This window comes from Ursus americanus, chromosome 11 (assembly GCF_024610735.1).
Source record: "Ursus americanus isolate L20-20 chromosome 11, mUrsAme1.1.p, whole genome shotgun sequence".
Lineage (NCBI taxonomy): Eukaryota > Metazoa > Chordata > Mammalia > Carnivora > Ursidae > Ursus > Ursus americanus.
In genome coordinates this window covers 27,415,860-27,432,607 of record NC_142137.1, presented here as the reverse complement: position 1 = coordinate 27,432,607, position 16,748 = coordinate 27,415,860, and the positions used below count along the sequence as shown (strand labels likewise).

Sequence of the window (16,748 nt, the reverse complement as noted above, 5' to 3'; positions counted from 1 at the left end):
AGCCTTCTGAGCTTAGCAAAAGACACTGGTTCCGGCTATGCTTATCTCTAACTAGGCACCGTGTTCTTATTCTATGGATGATTTTTTAAACATATTTTCCGTATTTGCCCTTGGTGCCATAAAGATGAATGTTTCATTTCAGTTAATAAAAAAAACATTGAATTGAAATACATTTGTCTCTGCTTTCTCTTGAGAGCATTTTCATGTATGAACATTCTTTTTCATTCTAAATGTTACCTGTGGTTTATACGACGCACTTACTGCTGCCAGTCCTGCCTAGCATGCCTTGCTTTGTCTTATCGGTGGTGCTGCTGATGCCACTCCAACCTCTACCTCTGAAAATTCTCTTCTCTAAAAATGACTTCTTAATCATCGCTTTGTTATTTATAATGAGGAAATTAACAGCACATCCGTATCCATTTAAGAATACCATGAATTCAGTGTGCCAAATTGATCATTCTTTCTGCACATCTCAGTTACACAAAGAACAACTCAGCAGAGTTAGTATCAAGAGCAGGGGGTCAGCCTACGTTTCCCCTCTGCCTTTCTTTGCCACCGCGGCTTATGCCCCACAGAAATCCACCCAAACTTCATGCCTGCCACAACATGTTGTCACAGTGGTGGCAGGCCATGGTTTCAGATGTGCAAAATGTGTTAATAAGCTTACGTCAGCTGTCAGCTGCCGTGGATCTGAACCCGGAGCCATTCTCTGCCTCCCCCAGTGATTCCCTTTTTCCCTTTCCTTCCCCCAGCACTCCAGTTCTCGCCTGAATTACCAAAGCAGCGTTCAGGGATCCTCTCAGTCCCAGAGCACACTCGGCTACTCGTCCTCGTCCCAGCAGAGCGCACAGTACCACCCGTCTCACCAGGGCCACCGCTACTGACCGCCGCGGCCCAGAGCACAGACTCCAGCAATATGATGTCCGCATTGAAAAGAACCAAAAAATGCAAACGATGATGCCATTTAAAACTCATCCACTTAGGAGGAAGACTCCATCCTGAGCATTTTGCAGGACTGACTGATGCCTCTTCTTTATTGACGTAAAGAAGATTTTTGTGAAGTCCCCCCACACCCTTTCCCTGCATGTGTTCCATTGTGACTTTGATCCAGCGTCTGAGCTAACCCAGCACTTCACTTCTGTAACCTTCAGCATTTTTTGGAAGGATTTCCTGGTGCACCTTTCTCATGCTGTAGCAATCACTATGATTTATCTTTTCGAAGCTCTTTTAATAGGATTTTAATGTTTTAGAAACAGGACTCCAGTGGTGTATAGTTTTATACTTCACGAACTGATCTAGCAACACAGGTAAAAATGCACCTTTTAAAGCACTACGTTGTTTTCACAGAATATGACTGTTTTGCTCATGGAAGTCTTAAACAGAAACTGTTACTGTCCCAAAGTACTTTACTATTACGTTTTTATTTATCTAGTTTCAGGGAAGGTCTAAAAGAAGACAAATGGTGGGACAGAGGGAACCTACAACCAAAAACAGCCTAGATCTTTACAGTTACTATGCTTTGTGCTATGAAGAAGTGAAGTATGTGCTAGTTTTTGTATAATCAATCATTCACATGGAACGTAGTTCCCAGAATCACCTTGTTCCGAAGAGTATTCAGTAATGAAGAATTCTCATTTAAACTTCATGTGGCTAAGTCTACCTTAAAAAGGGTTTCGAGAGCTTTGATGAACTGCAGCCCTCTGGTGCCCCACACCAGAAAGCAGAAGAGAGTATTAACTGCATTAGGGTTTCTTTAAGGAGTAATGCTGATCAAAGGGTGTGTTACTTACCTTTGAAGGAAAAGCTTTTAGTGTGTATTGTACATAAAGTTGGCTTCTCTAAAGAATCGTTGGTTTCTTCACGTCGGGGTTAGCTTGAGTAACTTTCTTACATAATCAAGAGTACTCAAACAGAAGCCTGCAAATTGATTTGCAAATTAATCTGCTTTTAAAGAGCAGTGTTCTCCATATTTGCATTAGACATAGAGTGACTATTTTTAAAGCATGTTAAAAATTTAGGTTTTATTCATGTTTCAAGTATGTATTATGTATGCATAATTTTGCTGTTGTTACTGAAACTTAATTCTATCAAGAATCTTTTCATTGCACTGAATGCTTTCTTTGCCCCTAGGAGAAAACTTAATAATTGTGCCTAAAAAACTATGGGCAGGTAGTATACATGACTATACTAGATAAAGTATACATGACTATACTAGATAAAGTGCATTTCCACGATCTATGAATTAGAGGCTGAGTTCTTTCTTAGCCAGGGAAAGGAGCCCCTCCCTCCCCAGAGTCACAGGAAATGTAAAAACTTAGAGCTCCCATTGTAATGTAAGGGGCAAGAAATTTGTGTTCTTCTGAATGCTACTAGCAGCACCAGCCTTGTTTTAAATGTTTTCTTGAGCTAGAAGAGATAGCTGATTGTTGTATATGCAAGTTATATGCATTTTTAAAAAACTATTCTTTGTGAACTTATCTACCTGGTTATGATACTCTGGGTCCATACACAAGTAAAATAAGATTTTAGACAGAAGCCAGTATACATTTTGCACTATTAATGTGATACTGTAGCCAGCAAGGACCTTACTGATCTCAGCATAATAATGCTTGTTAATAATAAAAGCTATATAGTGACACTCATGAACATCGAAGATGAAACAGTTGACATGATCCATTGGAAGGAATTTCTGATCGTCTCTATGGTAATTCACCCCTTCCATTTTTTTTAAAATGAGAAATGATTGCCCTTTGCATAACGTAGCTACCTGTGTAAAGTTCTGTCCTGTGCCCTGAAGCCTCACTGTCCAGAGTTATTGGTCATCGGATGCTGACTGTACCCTCACCACGTGCCCAGTGCCATGCTGGCTGGAGGACTCAAAGGGCAAGACATACTTCCTGTCCGTAAGGAGCTTAGGATCCATTCCATGACAGTGAGTTCTCCTGGGATGAGAGGAGTGGCTTATAAGAGTATGAAGGTCCTTTTTTTTACTTCCAGACTCACTTGGATAGAGTTATTATTCCGAATTCTACTCACTTGGATAGAGTTATTATTCCGAATTCTGTGTGTTATCGAGAGGTTTCTATAGACCTTAGAGAAAGCCAGCAATTAAATATCACAACAGGCATTAATGCAGATTTGAAATGTTCACAGCAGCCTCTCGACAACAGTTGGGTGGCCCTTATAAGCAGAATACACTCCTTAAGTGGTTGTGGGAAATTACAATGAAAACAGAGGCTCTGTCACTGCCCTTTGGGCGCACTTACATTTAATAAGAGGAGAGCCCACCTACATGCATAGGCCAAAACACCATGCCCCTGAATACTCTGAGCAGCTTCGAGGTACTATTCTTGTGATATGTGCTTACATAATCACAGAACTACCCTGCTTTCCCTGCAGATAGCTAATTTTATTGGCAGAACTGATACAGAAACTGTGAGGGGATTTCATCCATTTTTCCTAGTCCAGGGTGTTCTCTAGGATACAGCCAGATGTTCCTGTTATTCTGGTCACTGTGCTGGTACCGGCCAGCCCTCTTCTCATTCTTGCATCGAAGTTGGGGATGCCCATTTGGGCCCAGTACCCTTGAAATAATTTTGGCTCATGAGTTCCTTTTCTCCGTGAAGGGGAACAAAGCCTTTAACATTCTTATGGACCCTAAACTGTGGGACATTGAGGGAGATCTGTGAAGCTTTTTGAGGTTAGAATTTAACTTTGTGGTCCCCAAATGACCTCATTCCTCTCTGAAAACGTATTAACTGTCTTGCTCCCTGAGAATGCAGGGGTAGGGGGCTCAGCCCATGAAAACACCCAAACCAAGGGAGGTTATTTGAAAGGAAGGAACGAATAAAAGTGAAGTTCCTCTGCCCTCCATATTACAAATCAGTTTTTGAAATTAGCTTTCTGGTGAGGTGTGTGTTTGGGAAAAGGGATTCTAGAGTTTCAGGAGAGCTGAGCCCAAGGGTAAGGTAGCCTGGTGGCAGGGCTGTTACTATGAGGCTGAAGCAATCCTTGTGATGAAAGTAGATCGTGCAGTAACATACGAAAACCAAGGGCATGTATATTTTTATATCTGTGTGGTTTTAAAACTTCAGTACTTAGACCTTTGCCCTTCTGCACTACTCTTTCGCTCTTATAAACCTAATTTACATTGACGAATGGAAAGGGACGATGTTTACCTACGTGTTCACTGCCTCACTCCTGGTGAAGCAACTGCTGGGTGTATGCCTCTGAAACGATGCTGTTTTCTCTGCTCGAGGGAAAAGGAAAAATCGTTGGACAATGAGATTTGCAGCTTACTCTGCTTTGAACAAAATGATGTGGCAGAAACTATACAATGAAGGAAGAATTCTATGAAAATTGCAAATCCTAAACTCTCTGGCGATATCTTTCTAGGGAATGGAGAAAGGCAGTAACATAGCAGTTAGCCTAAAGGAGGCTCGAAGGATTTCAAGTATAAGTAACATTTTATATCAGACATAGCAGTTTAGGCCCCCATCATCTTCAAGAGTAGTCACAGATCTCATAAAGCAAAGTTCATTGTTTTAGGATTTTTAAAAAAATGTGCTGTACCTAAGGCCATACTTACTCTTCTACGCGATCACTGCAAAGGAGTGATACGTATGTATTATATGAAAAAGATCCTTAATGCACTGTTATCTCCTAAATATTTAGTAAATTAATACTATTTAATTTTTTTAAAGATTTGTCTGTGTAGACACTAAAAGTATTACACAAAATCTGGACTGAAGATGTCCTTTTTAACAACAATTTAAAGTACTTTTTATATATGTTATGTAGTATATCCTTTCTAAACTGCCTAGTTTGTAATTCCCATAATTCCTATCTGTGAAGTGTACCTGTCCTTGTCTCTTCTCTCAGCCATTTTCTGCACGCACCCCTCTTTCTATGATTATAGAGATGACTGTGTACGCTTCCCACACTCTGCTGCGAAGTGTGTGCTCAGAGCCGGCTGCCCCCCAGCGAGGCGTGCTCCGTGGGGGGCAGGAGAGCAGCCACTTTGGAGCCCGAGTGTTTCCCTGCTTTTGAGTTGTCCTGCCATCCTTCTTGAAATGACTGTTAAAACTAAAATAAATTACATTGCATTTATTTTATATTCTTGGTTGTAATAAAATTTAATTGACTTTGTTTCTCTGTGGATTTTTTAAGTCTAGGAAAGCTCCTGTTAATAAGTTTTAGTGTCAAAATTTTATCTGCATGCCTAGAAGCTTCTCAGAGGACACCTGTCCTGCAGAGATGCAAAGTCTCCCTGCGAGTTGCAATATGTTATTTTATTCAGGATGCTTACGATGTCACAAAACCACAGACACACTGCGTACTTATACCACAGAAGCAAAATCACGGTTTTTAAAACATTTCTCGGGGAAACATCCTTTTTATAAAAAAATGAAGATCAGAATGACGTTTTGGAAAAAACAAATAGGCAGCTTTTTGTGGGTAGAGAGGCATTGGGTTCTTCTCCTTTTTATGAGAACACTCTGTTTTCCCTGGCTGCCCCTTATAGTTTACTTGATGAACCTAATACCACCAAGGGTGTCATGGAGTAAACTGAAGAATGTTTAAGTGGCACAAACACAAAACTTCCATTTCTATTTAAAATAAATACTGCACAGTCCAGTTGCCTCACTGCTTGTCACAGACCATATGTATATTCAGTACAGCGCCGTTTGTAGGGTAGAGCTTCTCTTGGAAAACTATTCTTTGACGGAAGCTGCCTTTCTAACCAGCCACCCGGATAAGAGAATGTGAGGACTGTACAAACCCCTTACCACTCCTGGGAAAATCACTTTGAAAGGACAGGTCTATGTCCTTAGCCAACTGTAAGTTCTTTGTAGACAAGCCGTGGGCTTTATTTCTCCTGCACTCCCAGCACCTGTCATGATACCCAACACAGAACAGGCAATTAATAGGGCAAGTCATTAGCGTCATTTTTTTACCTTGGCATAGAATTCCTGGATCATATTAAATGGTGGGCATTTTAAAGCCTCAGATAGCATCATCTTAATCTTGCAGGCAGTAGAAAGCCAGCTTGGACCAGCAAAACACAAGCCCAACAGGAACATTTGTTCATTTGTTCTAAATGAGAGAATATAATATAAGAGAAAGAGATAAAAATACTGACTTAAAGCTTTAAGATGTATTAAGTACATTACTGCTGATTTTTCAGACTTTTTCTGCTGCTTCGATTATTTTAGAAAGTACTGCTGTATTTTTTCACATAAAGGTGATATTATGAACTGAATATTTGTGTCCTTTCAAAATTTTTATGTTGAAGCCCTTATCCCCAATGTGGCTGTATTTGGAAATGAGGCCTTTATCAAAGTAATTATAGTTAAATGAAGTCATAAGGATAGAACCGTGATGGGGGGGCAATAAAAGGATAGAACCCTGATCTACTAAGATTAGTTTCCTTGTAAGAAAGATTAGTTTCCTTGTAAGAGCTCTCTTCCTTCTCCTTTTTACCTTCTGCCCCCCACCCCCACATTTTCTTCTCTCTCCCCACAGCCTTCTCTCCCTACCATGTGAGGACACAGCAAGAGGGTTGTTAGCTGCAAGCCAGGAAGGCAGCCTTCACCAGAAACCATACCCTGCCAGACCTTGATCTTGGACTTCCCAGCCTCCAGAACTGTGAGAAAATACATTTCTGTTGTTGAGGTCACCCAGTCTATGGCATTTTGTTACAGCAACTCATGCAGACTAATACAGATTTTGGTACCAAGAAATGGGGTGTTGCTGTAACAAGTACCTAGAAGTGTGGCAGCAGCTTTGGAACTGGGGGATGGGGGAGGCTGGAGGAGTCTGAGGTACATGGTAGAAATGAGAAATGTTAAAGGCAGTTTGGGTGAGGGCTTAGAAAGAAAAGAGGAGGGCAAGAGAGAAGGCTTCCATCTTCTTAGAGAACCCGCCAATAATCACGAACAGAATGTTGGCAGAAATAGGGACATAAAGGCCATTCTGGTGAGGTCTCAGATGGAAATGAGGAACAGGTAATTGGAAACTGGAGAAAAGGCACTCCTTGTTACAAAGTTGCAAAGAACATGGCTGAATTGTTCTCTAGTGTTTTATGTTATTTTATTTTTTTAAAGATTTTTATTTATTTATTTGTCAGAGAGAGAGACAGCCAGTGAGAGAGGGAACACAAGCAGGAGGAGTGGGAGAGGAAGAAGCAGGCTCACAGTGGAGGAGCCTGATGTGGGGCTCGATCCCATAACTCCGGGATCATGCCGTGAGCCGAAGGCAGATGCTTAACGACTGAGCCACCCAGGTGCCCCTGTTCTCTAGTGTTTTATGGAAGGTAGAATTTTTGAGGGGTAAAATTTCATTTTTTAATTATTTGTTGCTATATATAGAAATATAGTTGGTTTTTGCATATTGCCTTTATATCCTGCAACATTGCCAAATTCACTGTTCTAATATGAGAGGATTCCCTTAGATTTTCTACATATACAATCATGTCATCTGTGAATAAAGACAGTACTTCTTCCTTTCTAATTTAAATAGGTTTTATTTATTTTTCTTGCCTAAATGCATGGGCTAGCATGTCCAATACAATGTTGAATAGAACTGGTGTGAGTGAACACCTTGTAACTTTCTCAGTCTTAGAAAGTATTCTATATTTCACTAGTAGGTATGATGTTAGATCAAGGTTTCTCATAGGTGCCCTAAATCAAATGGAGGAAGTTTCCTTCTACTTCTATTTTGACAAGAGTTTTAATCACAAACAGGTGCTGCATTTTGTTAAATGCCTTTCCTGCATATGAGATGATTATATGATTTTTCTCCTTTATCCTGTTAATATGAGGAATTACATTAAAAAATATTTTTGGCCAAGGGTGCCTGGCTTGCTCAGTTGGAAGAGCATGCAACTCTTGATCTTGGGGTTGTGAGTTTGAGCCCCATGTTGGGTGCAGAGATTACTTACATAAATAAATTAAAAAATTTTTTTTGGCTTAGCACAACACGAATTTATGATCTCACAGTTTCTGTGGGTCAGGAGTGTGGTCACGTGTTGACTGGGTCCTCTGCTCAGGGTCTCACCAGATCTCAAGGTGGCAACTGGGACTTTGAGCTCATCTAAGGCTTGGGGTTCTCTTCTAAGATTACTAGTTTTTGGCATAATTTAGCTCCTGTGGTTATAGGATTTGTCTGCTGTCAGTGGAGGGCCATCCTTAAGTTCCCAGAGACTGTACTTTGCCATGTGGCCTTTTCGACAACATGGTGGTTGGCTTCTTCAAGGCCACCAGGAAAATTCCTCTTTGGTCTGTTAAATGGTAGAGTTTTATATAATATAATGTAATCACCGATGTAACTATTCCATCATATTCACAAATCCTGCTCAAGGGAGGGGAATTATGTAGGATGTGTATTGGGGGCTACACTGACTGATTTTTGGGTGTTAAAACAACCTTGCATTCCTGGGATCAACACAAAGAGAAGGCGATGTGAAGATGGAAACAGAGACTGGAGTGATGCCGCCACAAGCCAAGGAATGCTGTCAGTCACCAGACACTAGAGGAGGCGAGGATGAATTCTCCTTTAGCCTCTGAAGGGAATGTGGCCTTGCTGTCACTGATTTCAGACTTCTGGTCTCTAGAACTGAGAGAGAATAAGTTTCTGTTGTTTTAAGCCCCTAAGTCTGTGGTAATTTGTTACAACAAGCACAGCAAACTAATACAGATTTTGGTCATGGTGTATTACCATTTTTCTAATTTGCTGGGTTTGATTTGAGACTGCTTAAAAGCGTAAAGTGGAACAAAATCAAAATGGCTGCCCTAATGCTTCAGGAAAACTCGATTTTAAACTGAGTAACCTCAGGCGCTTGGGTGACTCAGTCGGTTAAGCATCCTACTCTTGGTTTGGGCTCAGGTCATGACCTCAGGATCATGATCTCAGGTTGTGTGATTGAGCCCCAAGTGGGGCTCTGCACTCAGTGGTGAGTCCGCCTGAAAGATTCTGCTCCTCCCCCCACTCACATTTTCTCTCTGTCACTCTCTCTAAAATAAATGCATAAATCTTTAGGTAACCTTTTCCCTCTCTTCTGCAAACCACCCCTCCCATCTTAGCCTTTTGTTTCAGGAACCTGATACCACCCTGAAGACGTGGCAAAGGAGGCTGGCGGCACGTACACAGTTCCTGTCAGAACTGGCTAGATCCTGGACTTCCCTATAAAACTCCCAGCTCCTTCCTCTGGGTGGCCTTGCAGTTTTGAAGGCAGCCTCCTTTGACTGGCAAAGCAATAAATCTATTGTTCCTCTTTATACCCCAGCTCTGTCTTTGCGTTACATGTTTTGGCTCTGGAGCACAGAGGTCGGTTTTTGACAACAGATTTGCTAGTATTTTGTTAAGAATTTTTGTATCTATATTCATGAAGGATATTGGTCTATAATTTTCTTGTGATGTCTTTGTCAAGTTCAATGTCAAGGTTATGCAGGACTCCTAAAATGATTTGGGAAACTTTTTTTTTTTTTTTTAAGATTTTATTTATTTATTTGACAGAGAGACAGCCAGCGAGAGAGGGAACACAAGCAGGGGGAGTGGGAGAGGAAGAAGCAGGCTCCCAGCGGAGAAGCCTGATGTGGGGCTCGATCCCAGGACCCTGAGATCATGCCCTGAGCCGAAGGCAGACGCTTAATGACTGAGCCACCCAGGCACCCCAGGAAATGTTTTATCTTCTGTTGTCTGACATATTTTGTGCAATACTTGTATTATTTTTTCCTTAAACAGTTTGGTAGAAGACACCAGTGAGGACCTCTGGATTTTTCTTTATGAGAAACATTTTAATTATAAGGCGGATTACTTTAAAGGTTATAGAGCTATAGAGATTTTTTAGTCTTGAGTCAAGAATATTTTATTGTTATATTTTTAAATGAATTTATTTCATCTAGGTTGTAATATAAATATTTCTCTGGAAATAAATACTTAGACATGGAATTGTCTAATCAAAAAGAATGAGCATTTTAAATTATGAAAACATTTATTGAGGGATGCCTGGGTGGCTCAGTCGGCTAAGCATCTGCCTTTGGCTCAGGTCTTGATCTCAGGGTCCTGGGATCGAGCCCCATGTCAGGCTCCCTCCTCAGCGGGGAGTCTGCTTCTCCCTCTCCCTCTGCCCTGCTTGTGCACGTGTGTACTCACATGCTCACTCTCTCGAATAAATAAATACAATCTTAAGAAAAAAAACATTAAAACATTTATTGAGCTAACATTTAGTGAGCACTTCCCATATGCACTTTACATTTATTAACTCTTAATTCTTACAACTGTATGAGGTAGACACTATTTATTGTTCCCATATTTTTTAAAAGATTTTATTTTTAAGTAATCTCTACACCCAATGTGGGGCTCGAACTCACAACCCCAAGGTCAAGAGTTGCACTCTCCACTGACTGAGCCAGCCAGGTGCCCTGTTTTCCCCATTTTCAATAAATGAAAAACAGAGAAGTAACTTGCATATGTCACACAACTGATAAGCATTAGAGCCAAATTCCCAACCATTTATGCCAGTAGTTCTCAAAATGTATTCCCTAGACCAGCGTCATTAGCATCATGTGGGAACTTGTTAGAAATGCAAATTCTCTGACTCTCCCCCATACTGCTGAATCAGAAACCCTGGGGGTGGGGCCCAGCAATTTGTGTTTTAATGAGCCTCCAGGTGATTCTGATGCATGCTAAAGTTTGAGAACCCCAGACTTGTACCACACTCTTCTCACATATACTCCCAAATTACCTTCTAAAAAGGCTGGATTAATTTACTTTCACCAGTAGCATATGAGAGTGTGACGTCCCTGAGCCTTACCAAAATTCACTATGAGCAATCTTCAAATTATGTACCAATTTGATAGGCAAAGAGTAGTGTCTTGCTCTCTTTAGAAAAAAAAAAAAAGATTTATTTGAGTGAGAGAGAGCATGGAGGGAGGGGCAGAGGGAGAGAATCCTCAAGCAGACTCCCCACTGAGCATGGAGCCTGAGGCAGGGCTCCATCCCAGGACCCTGAAATCATGACCTGAGCCAAAATCAAGAGTCAGAGGCTTCACTGTGTGAGCCACCCAGGTACCCCTGTCTTGTTTCTTTAAAAAAAATATTTTGGTTCTTTTGGTGAGAGTCAGTTTGTCTTTCCCTTCCTGCCCTGCTTGGGCCTCCTCTCTTCTACATGGCCTTTGACTCCATTGACCTTCCTTTTTTGGGGGTGGGTTCTCAATTCTAACACTTCTTTTTTTTTTTTTAAAGATTTTATTTATTTATTTGACACAGAGAGAGAGACAGCCAGCGAGAGAGGGAACACAAGCAGGGGGAGTGGGAGAGGAAGAAGCAGGCTCCCAGCGGAGGAGCCTGATGTGGGGCTTGATCCCAGAACGCGGGATCACGCCCTGAGCTGAAGGCAGATGCTTAACGACTGAGCCACCCAGATGCCCCTCAATTCTAACACTTCTAACCTATCCAGGCAACCATGTGGTGCTTGAGTGCTAAATTAATCTCGTTCTTTAGGAGTAGGGAGAAGCAAATATATTATCTTATATAAATATAAAAATCTTTTTTTGTTTCCTGAGCTTGAAATACAAAGTCTTCTTCAGGTTTTGTTAATGATGATCCTTTTCTGAATTGTGTATTTTCCTTGCAGTTCTGTGTACCTCTTGGCATTGTGGTGCCAGGGGACCAGATATCAATGAGGACAAAAGGTGTAGGAGCAAAGAAATTCATAGTCATCCCAAGTGATAGCTTCAGAAGTGTTTGGGGGAACCTAATCCCTGATCTTGACATTTCAGGGGGAGGGAGCACCTTTTTTATGTCCAAAACAGAAAAACCTTGATTGACCAAAGGTCCCCATGATTTGATTTCATGGTGTTTCCCATTATATTTTCACCACATTGCAGAAAAGACCCCATAAAAACTGAGCTGGTTAAATATCACAGGGCGAGGGCGCCTGCTTGGCTCAGTTGGTAGAGCATGGGACTCTTGATCTCAGGGTCATGAGTTAGAGCCTCATGTGGGGCATAGAGATTACTTAAAAAAATCACTGGGATAATTTCCATTTATAGTCTCTAATAATTATTGAGTTGTGATATTCACCTCCGCCTCAGTCATATCAACATGGCTCGACAGAAAGAACATGGGATTTGGAGACAAATTTAGGCTTGAAACCCAGCACTTCTACTTCTGAGCTACGTGGCCTTGGATAAGTTACTGAACCTCTCTGATCTTACCTTATTGTCCATAAAATGCAAAAGATAGCATCTACCTCATAGAGTTGAAGGATTAAATAATTTAATATGTGTTGTGCCCAGAAGAATGCCTGCCCCATAGGAGGCTCTCAGTAAATGTGGGTTCCTTTGGTTTTTTCCTCCCTCTGAAATTTCTATGCACTTGAGTGTGTTTCTAGTATAAATAGGAAGTTTACTACCCTTTATCTCCTTTATTGGATGATCTCTCTTTGTATAGAGAATGACATCTATATCTGCACAGATTACTGGTCAGCCATCTGAATGCCGAAGACACCACCCACTGAGCCACAGAGCACTCTTACAAGCAGGGGGCTATGTAATAGGTATTCGGGTTCATTGTTTAAAGAAACACTATAAAAAAATGAGGGACTCTTTCACTGTGTTTTGGTGGCATTACCCACCACCTTTTCTGTTGCTTTCCCGCATTTCCCTATAGTGTGCACCTGAAACTCATACTCTATGTTAACTAACTGGAATTGAAATAAAAACTTTAGGGGCGTCTGGGTGGCTCAGTCAGTTGAGTGGCTGGCTCTTGGTTTTGGCTCAGGTCATGATCTTGGGGTCCTGCGATCGAGCCCTGTGACCTGCTCCATACTCAATGGGGAGTCTGCTTGAGGATTCCCTTTCCCTCTTCCTCTGCCCCTCCCCCTTCTCATGCACATGCTCTCTCTCTAAAATAAATAAATAAATCTTAAAAAAAAGAAAAAACAGAGAAACTGTTTAAAAAGAGCATAAATGCATTAGATAGTGTTTCCATACCATCTGTAGCTATGGTTATACTAATCAGAGCAACTATCTTTTCTGGACATGAAATTGCAACATGAGGCAGAAGCCACCCACAGAGTCTAGGTCCAAAGAGAACATAGTTCCTCCAGTTCCTCACTGTGGTTCTCATAAGTTGCCATCTGTACTTCCAACTCCTGAGTCATCACATCTCACAAAGACATGGTCCAGAGATTTGTAAAACCCTTCCACTCCCAATACTTTTGTATCATTCATCTGGAGAAAGGTCACCAGGAATAAAAAGAGCTCCTGAGTTTTGCCTTTTAGCCCCTACAGGCTGGGTTTGGAAGGTCTGTGTCACCCAAGGGACAGGAGGGAAGAGAGAAAGAGAAAGAGATCCTCTCTCTGTACATAGACAACGTGAGGGCCCCCCTGAGAAGAGCAGCCCTTAGCAGGTGAGACTCCCAGTCTGGGAGACTCAGAGACTCCAGGCTGTTGGAAAGTGCCATGGAGGAAAGGCCTGCGGGAGTTGGAGCAGTCTGAGCCCAAACTCCAAACCAATAAAACGAAGTTCCCTTTCAGAAAGCCACCATCATACAAACTGAGCAGAGCAGAGGCTACAGGGCTAAAGGAAAGAGGAGGTCCAAATGAAAAGAGGGGATGGAGCAGAGAAGATGGGTCCGGAAAATCCAAAGGCATTTCCCCCCTAAGGTATTTGTAGAAATGTATTAAGCTCTTTTAATCATGAGCATTTCAATTCTACACATGTATCTAAAAATCTTTTCAAAAACCACTTTCTCCATTTTTCCCATGGCTTAAAAAAATCCCACACCCTTTTTTCCATATAAACGAGGAATAGACTTATGTTGCTTCCCCAACCATACTATGTGTATAATAGCTCTTTTGGAACAAACAACGAGCTTAGCACTGATTATAATATATATGTGTACATAGTTTTCATATAGAATTCCTTACTCGTAATTCATAGGAACTTTCATATGAAAATGATCCAAAGAACTACAGATTAACTGGGGGCTTCTGGCAACTAAATTATGTGAAAAATTCTTGTACAATTTGTTGTAACACGTTCTTTATTTCCAGTGAGGATTGGACAAAGGAAAATAAGTTTTTAGTCGGAAATTCAGGGTGTGTCTCATGTAGTCTTAATTAATATTCTCTGGTGAAGTTGCCCTGCATCAGTTAGCTATCCTGGTATCATTTTAACATTTGGACTTGTCTCTTGACACCAACTAAATAGTGTACTTGTTTTTTGTTGTGGTGGTTGTTGTTGTTAAGATTTATTCATTTATTTCAGAGGGAAAGAGAGAGAGCACATTGGGAGGGGCAGAGGGGGAGAGAGAATTTCGAGCAGAATCCGTGCTGAGCTCAAACCCCACGTGGGGCTCGATCTCACGACCGTGAGATCATGACCTGAGCTGAAACCAAGAGTCAGATGCTTAACTGACTGAGCCACCCAGGTGCCCTGATGGTGCACTTGTTAAAGCAAGGACCATGCTTCTGGTTTTGTTCACTGTTGAAATTCCCAGGGCCTTACACATACAGTGAACATTCAATTGCGTTTGTTAGTGAACTATACAGAAGATTCGGGGGGAGCATATGGAGCAACTTCCTAAGCTGAAACTTTGCTAACTGGTTAGTGAACCTAAGCGAGGCCACATGCCCTCATTTTGGAAACTATTAACCATTATATTGCCCTTGGAGTGGGTTACGTACCATGTGACTTGGATAGTCTCTTTGGATTGTTCCTGTCCCTGTGTTCTGTGGGAAAACAAAATAATAGAAAGGCTGGACATCTTATCTGGAGCTTACCCTGGCCAACAGAATTAACTTTTGTTTGCTCCAAAGGCTAAGTAATGAAAACAATAGATCTAGAATCTAGATCTTTACACCAGATCTAGTTTCAGCAAACAAGCTGGTCTCCAGCCTACCACCGCCGCCACACCCTTTCTAATTTGGAGAAGGGAACAAATGAACTCTGCAACATTTGTAAGATCTTTTAAAAAAGTAGCAAAACACTCTAAAATAAAACTGTCTAAAATTTTCTTATAACGGCATTAACACTTAAAACTTATTAACACCTAAATCCAACTTAAAATATTACAAAAGCCAAATAAAGACCCAGTAGCCACCCCAGCGTCTCACAAACAGATGTTTCACGGAACACTGCTTCTGTTGGATTGCTCACAGCATTTCACAAACAGGAGTTTACACACATCTGGGAAATTCTAGGTTTAACATAAAGTACAGGTTTTCTCAGAGCCTTTCATATGCTGATGGCACTGTGAATTCCTGGGGAGATGAGCTAGTGCACCCTTTTCCACACTTACTTGACCAAAGAACTCCTATTTCTTGCACCTCCAAAGAATGCTCTGGGGAAACCAATTTAGAAACCCCTGGTTGTGGCAGACAGTGTTGTTGTCTCCTCCGTTGCTGTCAGAAGCCCTATTTGTTTACTCTGTCCGGAGTGGCTTTCTCATTCCACGGAGGCTGGCCCCCCTCAGCTCCAGAGGGTGAATAGTGATTGAACCAAACCCAACACATTGGTCTCATTCCCTTTGCTAAGCCACTGGCTCAAGCAGGGCCATGTAATGCAATCCTGGCCAATAAAACTTGAGGGAAAACTTTCAGGGAGGGTTTTTAGGAGGATTTGTTTTAAGCTTAAAAAGATAACCAAGACACCAACAGTCCATTTTCTATTTCTGGACTTCTAAATATGAGCTGTGGCGGCCATTTCAAGACTACGAAGGGAGCCAGTCTTGGAGGCCACACAGAAACCAGCGAGAAAAGAAAAATGGAAAGAGCCCGTGGTGTTGAGAACTGCACTGATTCACTCATTTTACCATTGGAACTGCCCAGTCTCTGGAGTTCTCTTCTGGGACATTATAGATAGTCCTTACTTTAAATATCAATTTCTTTCTTCTTTTTCTTAATATTTGCAGTCAAAATCATCCATATATGGGGTTCTCACTAGTCAGAGCCTCAATACCATTGGCACAAGTACAGAACATTCAAAGCATTGTTTCTGGAAATATTAATTTTTTTTGAAATGTTAATTGTTAAAAAGCAGTAGCTTATTACAAACGGAGTGTCCACCACCATTATTACCAGGATTTGCAGCCTGTATATTTAAACGAGTGACTCTAATACTACCATTTTTAGTGACTCTAAATTAGAAAATGAAACATTTATTCCTTCACAGCAGGGGCAGGCTAAGATGATAAACAATTATCAAAGTGCTGTAACAGTGAAATCCATAACTCCCCACAAGCCCCGGAGCCGGAGCTGGGCGTAGGAAGCAAGACACACACAACAGCCCTGTGTCTCCCTGTGGGTTGCCCGGCGTATGCTGCACGTTGTCAGGGCAAAGACCGTTCTCTCCTTTGCATCGCGTTCTCCCTGTGTGCAAAGCTTGGGCACAGTCCCCTCCCCTTCCTTCAAGTCCTACTCCCCATCCCAGTCCTGCTGAAGTCCCATCCGCAAGGAACCTCCCCAGTTACTCCAGCCTCCACTAAACAGCCTTTTGGAAGGATTCTTCCTAGATGCCCAGTCTGAACCATTCACTTTGGCATTTAATTGAAACACCCTACATTTTCTCTTATTTGTTTGTGTTTTCTGCAGGCCCCCTGTTGGATGAAAGGAGTGGGGGGAAGGTGGACGTGATAAGAGTATTATCCAGGTCAGTGGCTCAACTCTGTCCTGTCCAGCAAACCCATTTTATAAGAAATACCTTTTTTTTTTTAAGATTTTCTTTCTTTCTCCCTTTCT

The 16,748-nt window shown here is 41.6% G+C and overlaps 2 protein-coding genes across 14 annotated transcripts in view; one reads left to right on the top strand and one right to left on the bottom strand.

The window, feature by feature from the left end:
• CDK19 (cyclin dependent kinase 19) overlaps positions 1 to 5,148 on the top strand; it is a 164,082-nt gene extending 158,934 nt beyond the window's left edge. For both annotated transcript variants that reach the window (XM_045798476.2, XM_045798477.2), the window contains one exon: positions 753 to 5,148. In XM_045798476.2, the coding sequence (XP_045654432.2) occupies positions 753 to 884 (132 nt within the window). In that variant the 3' untranslated portion in view covers positions 885 to 5,148. The remainder of the gene's footprint in view (positions 1 to 752) is intronic.
• LOC123792895 (uncharacterized) overlaps positions 1 to 16,748 on the bottom strand; it is a 29,274-nt gene that overhangs the window by 850 nt on the left and 11,676 nt on the right. For 2 of the 12 annotated variants that reach the window (XR_015726077.1, XR_015726080.1), the window contains exons 2-4: positions 14,697 to 14,741; positions 5,958 to 6,096; positions 777 to 4,249 (exon numbers count right to left, since the gene is read on the bottom strand). The exons of 2 other annotated variants lie outside the window; for them this stretch is intronic. Coding sequence is in view for 3 of the 10 variants with exons in the window: in XM_087865394.1 (XP_087721520.1) it covers positions 8,520 to 8,616; positions 14,697 to 14,741 (142 nt within the window). In the remaining 7 variants the exon portion in view is untranslated. 8 more of the 12 variants (XM_087865394.1, XM_087865395.1, XR_015726073.1 and 5 more) reach the window with 7 other exon arrangements.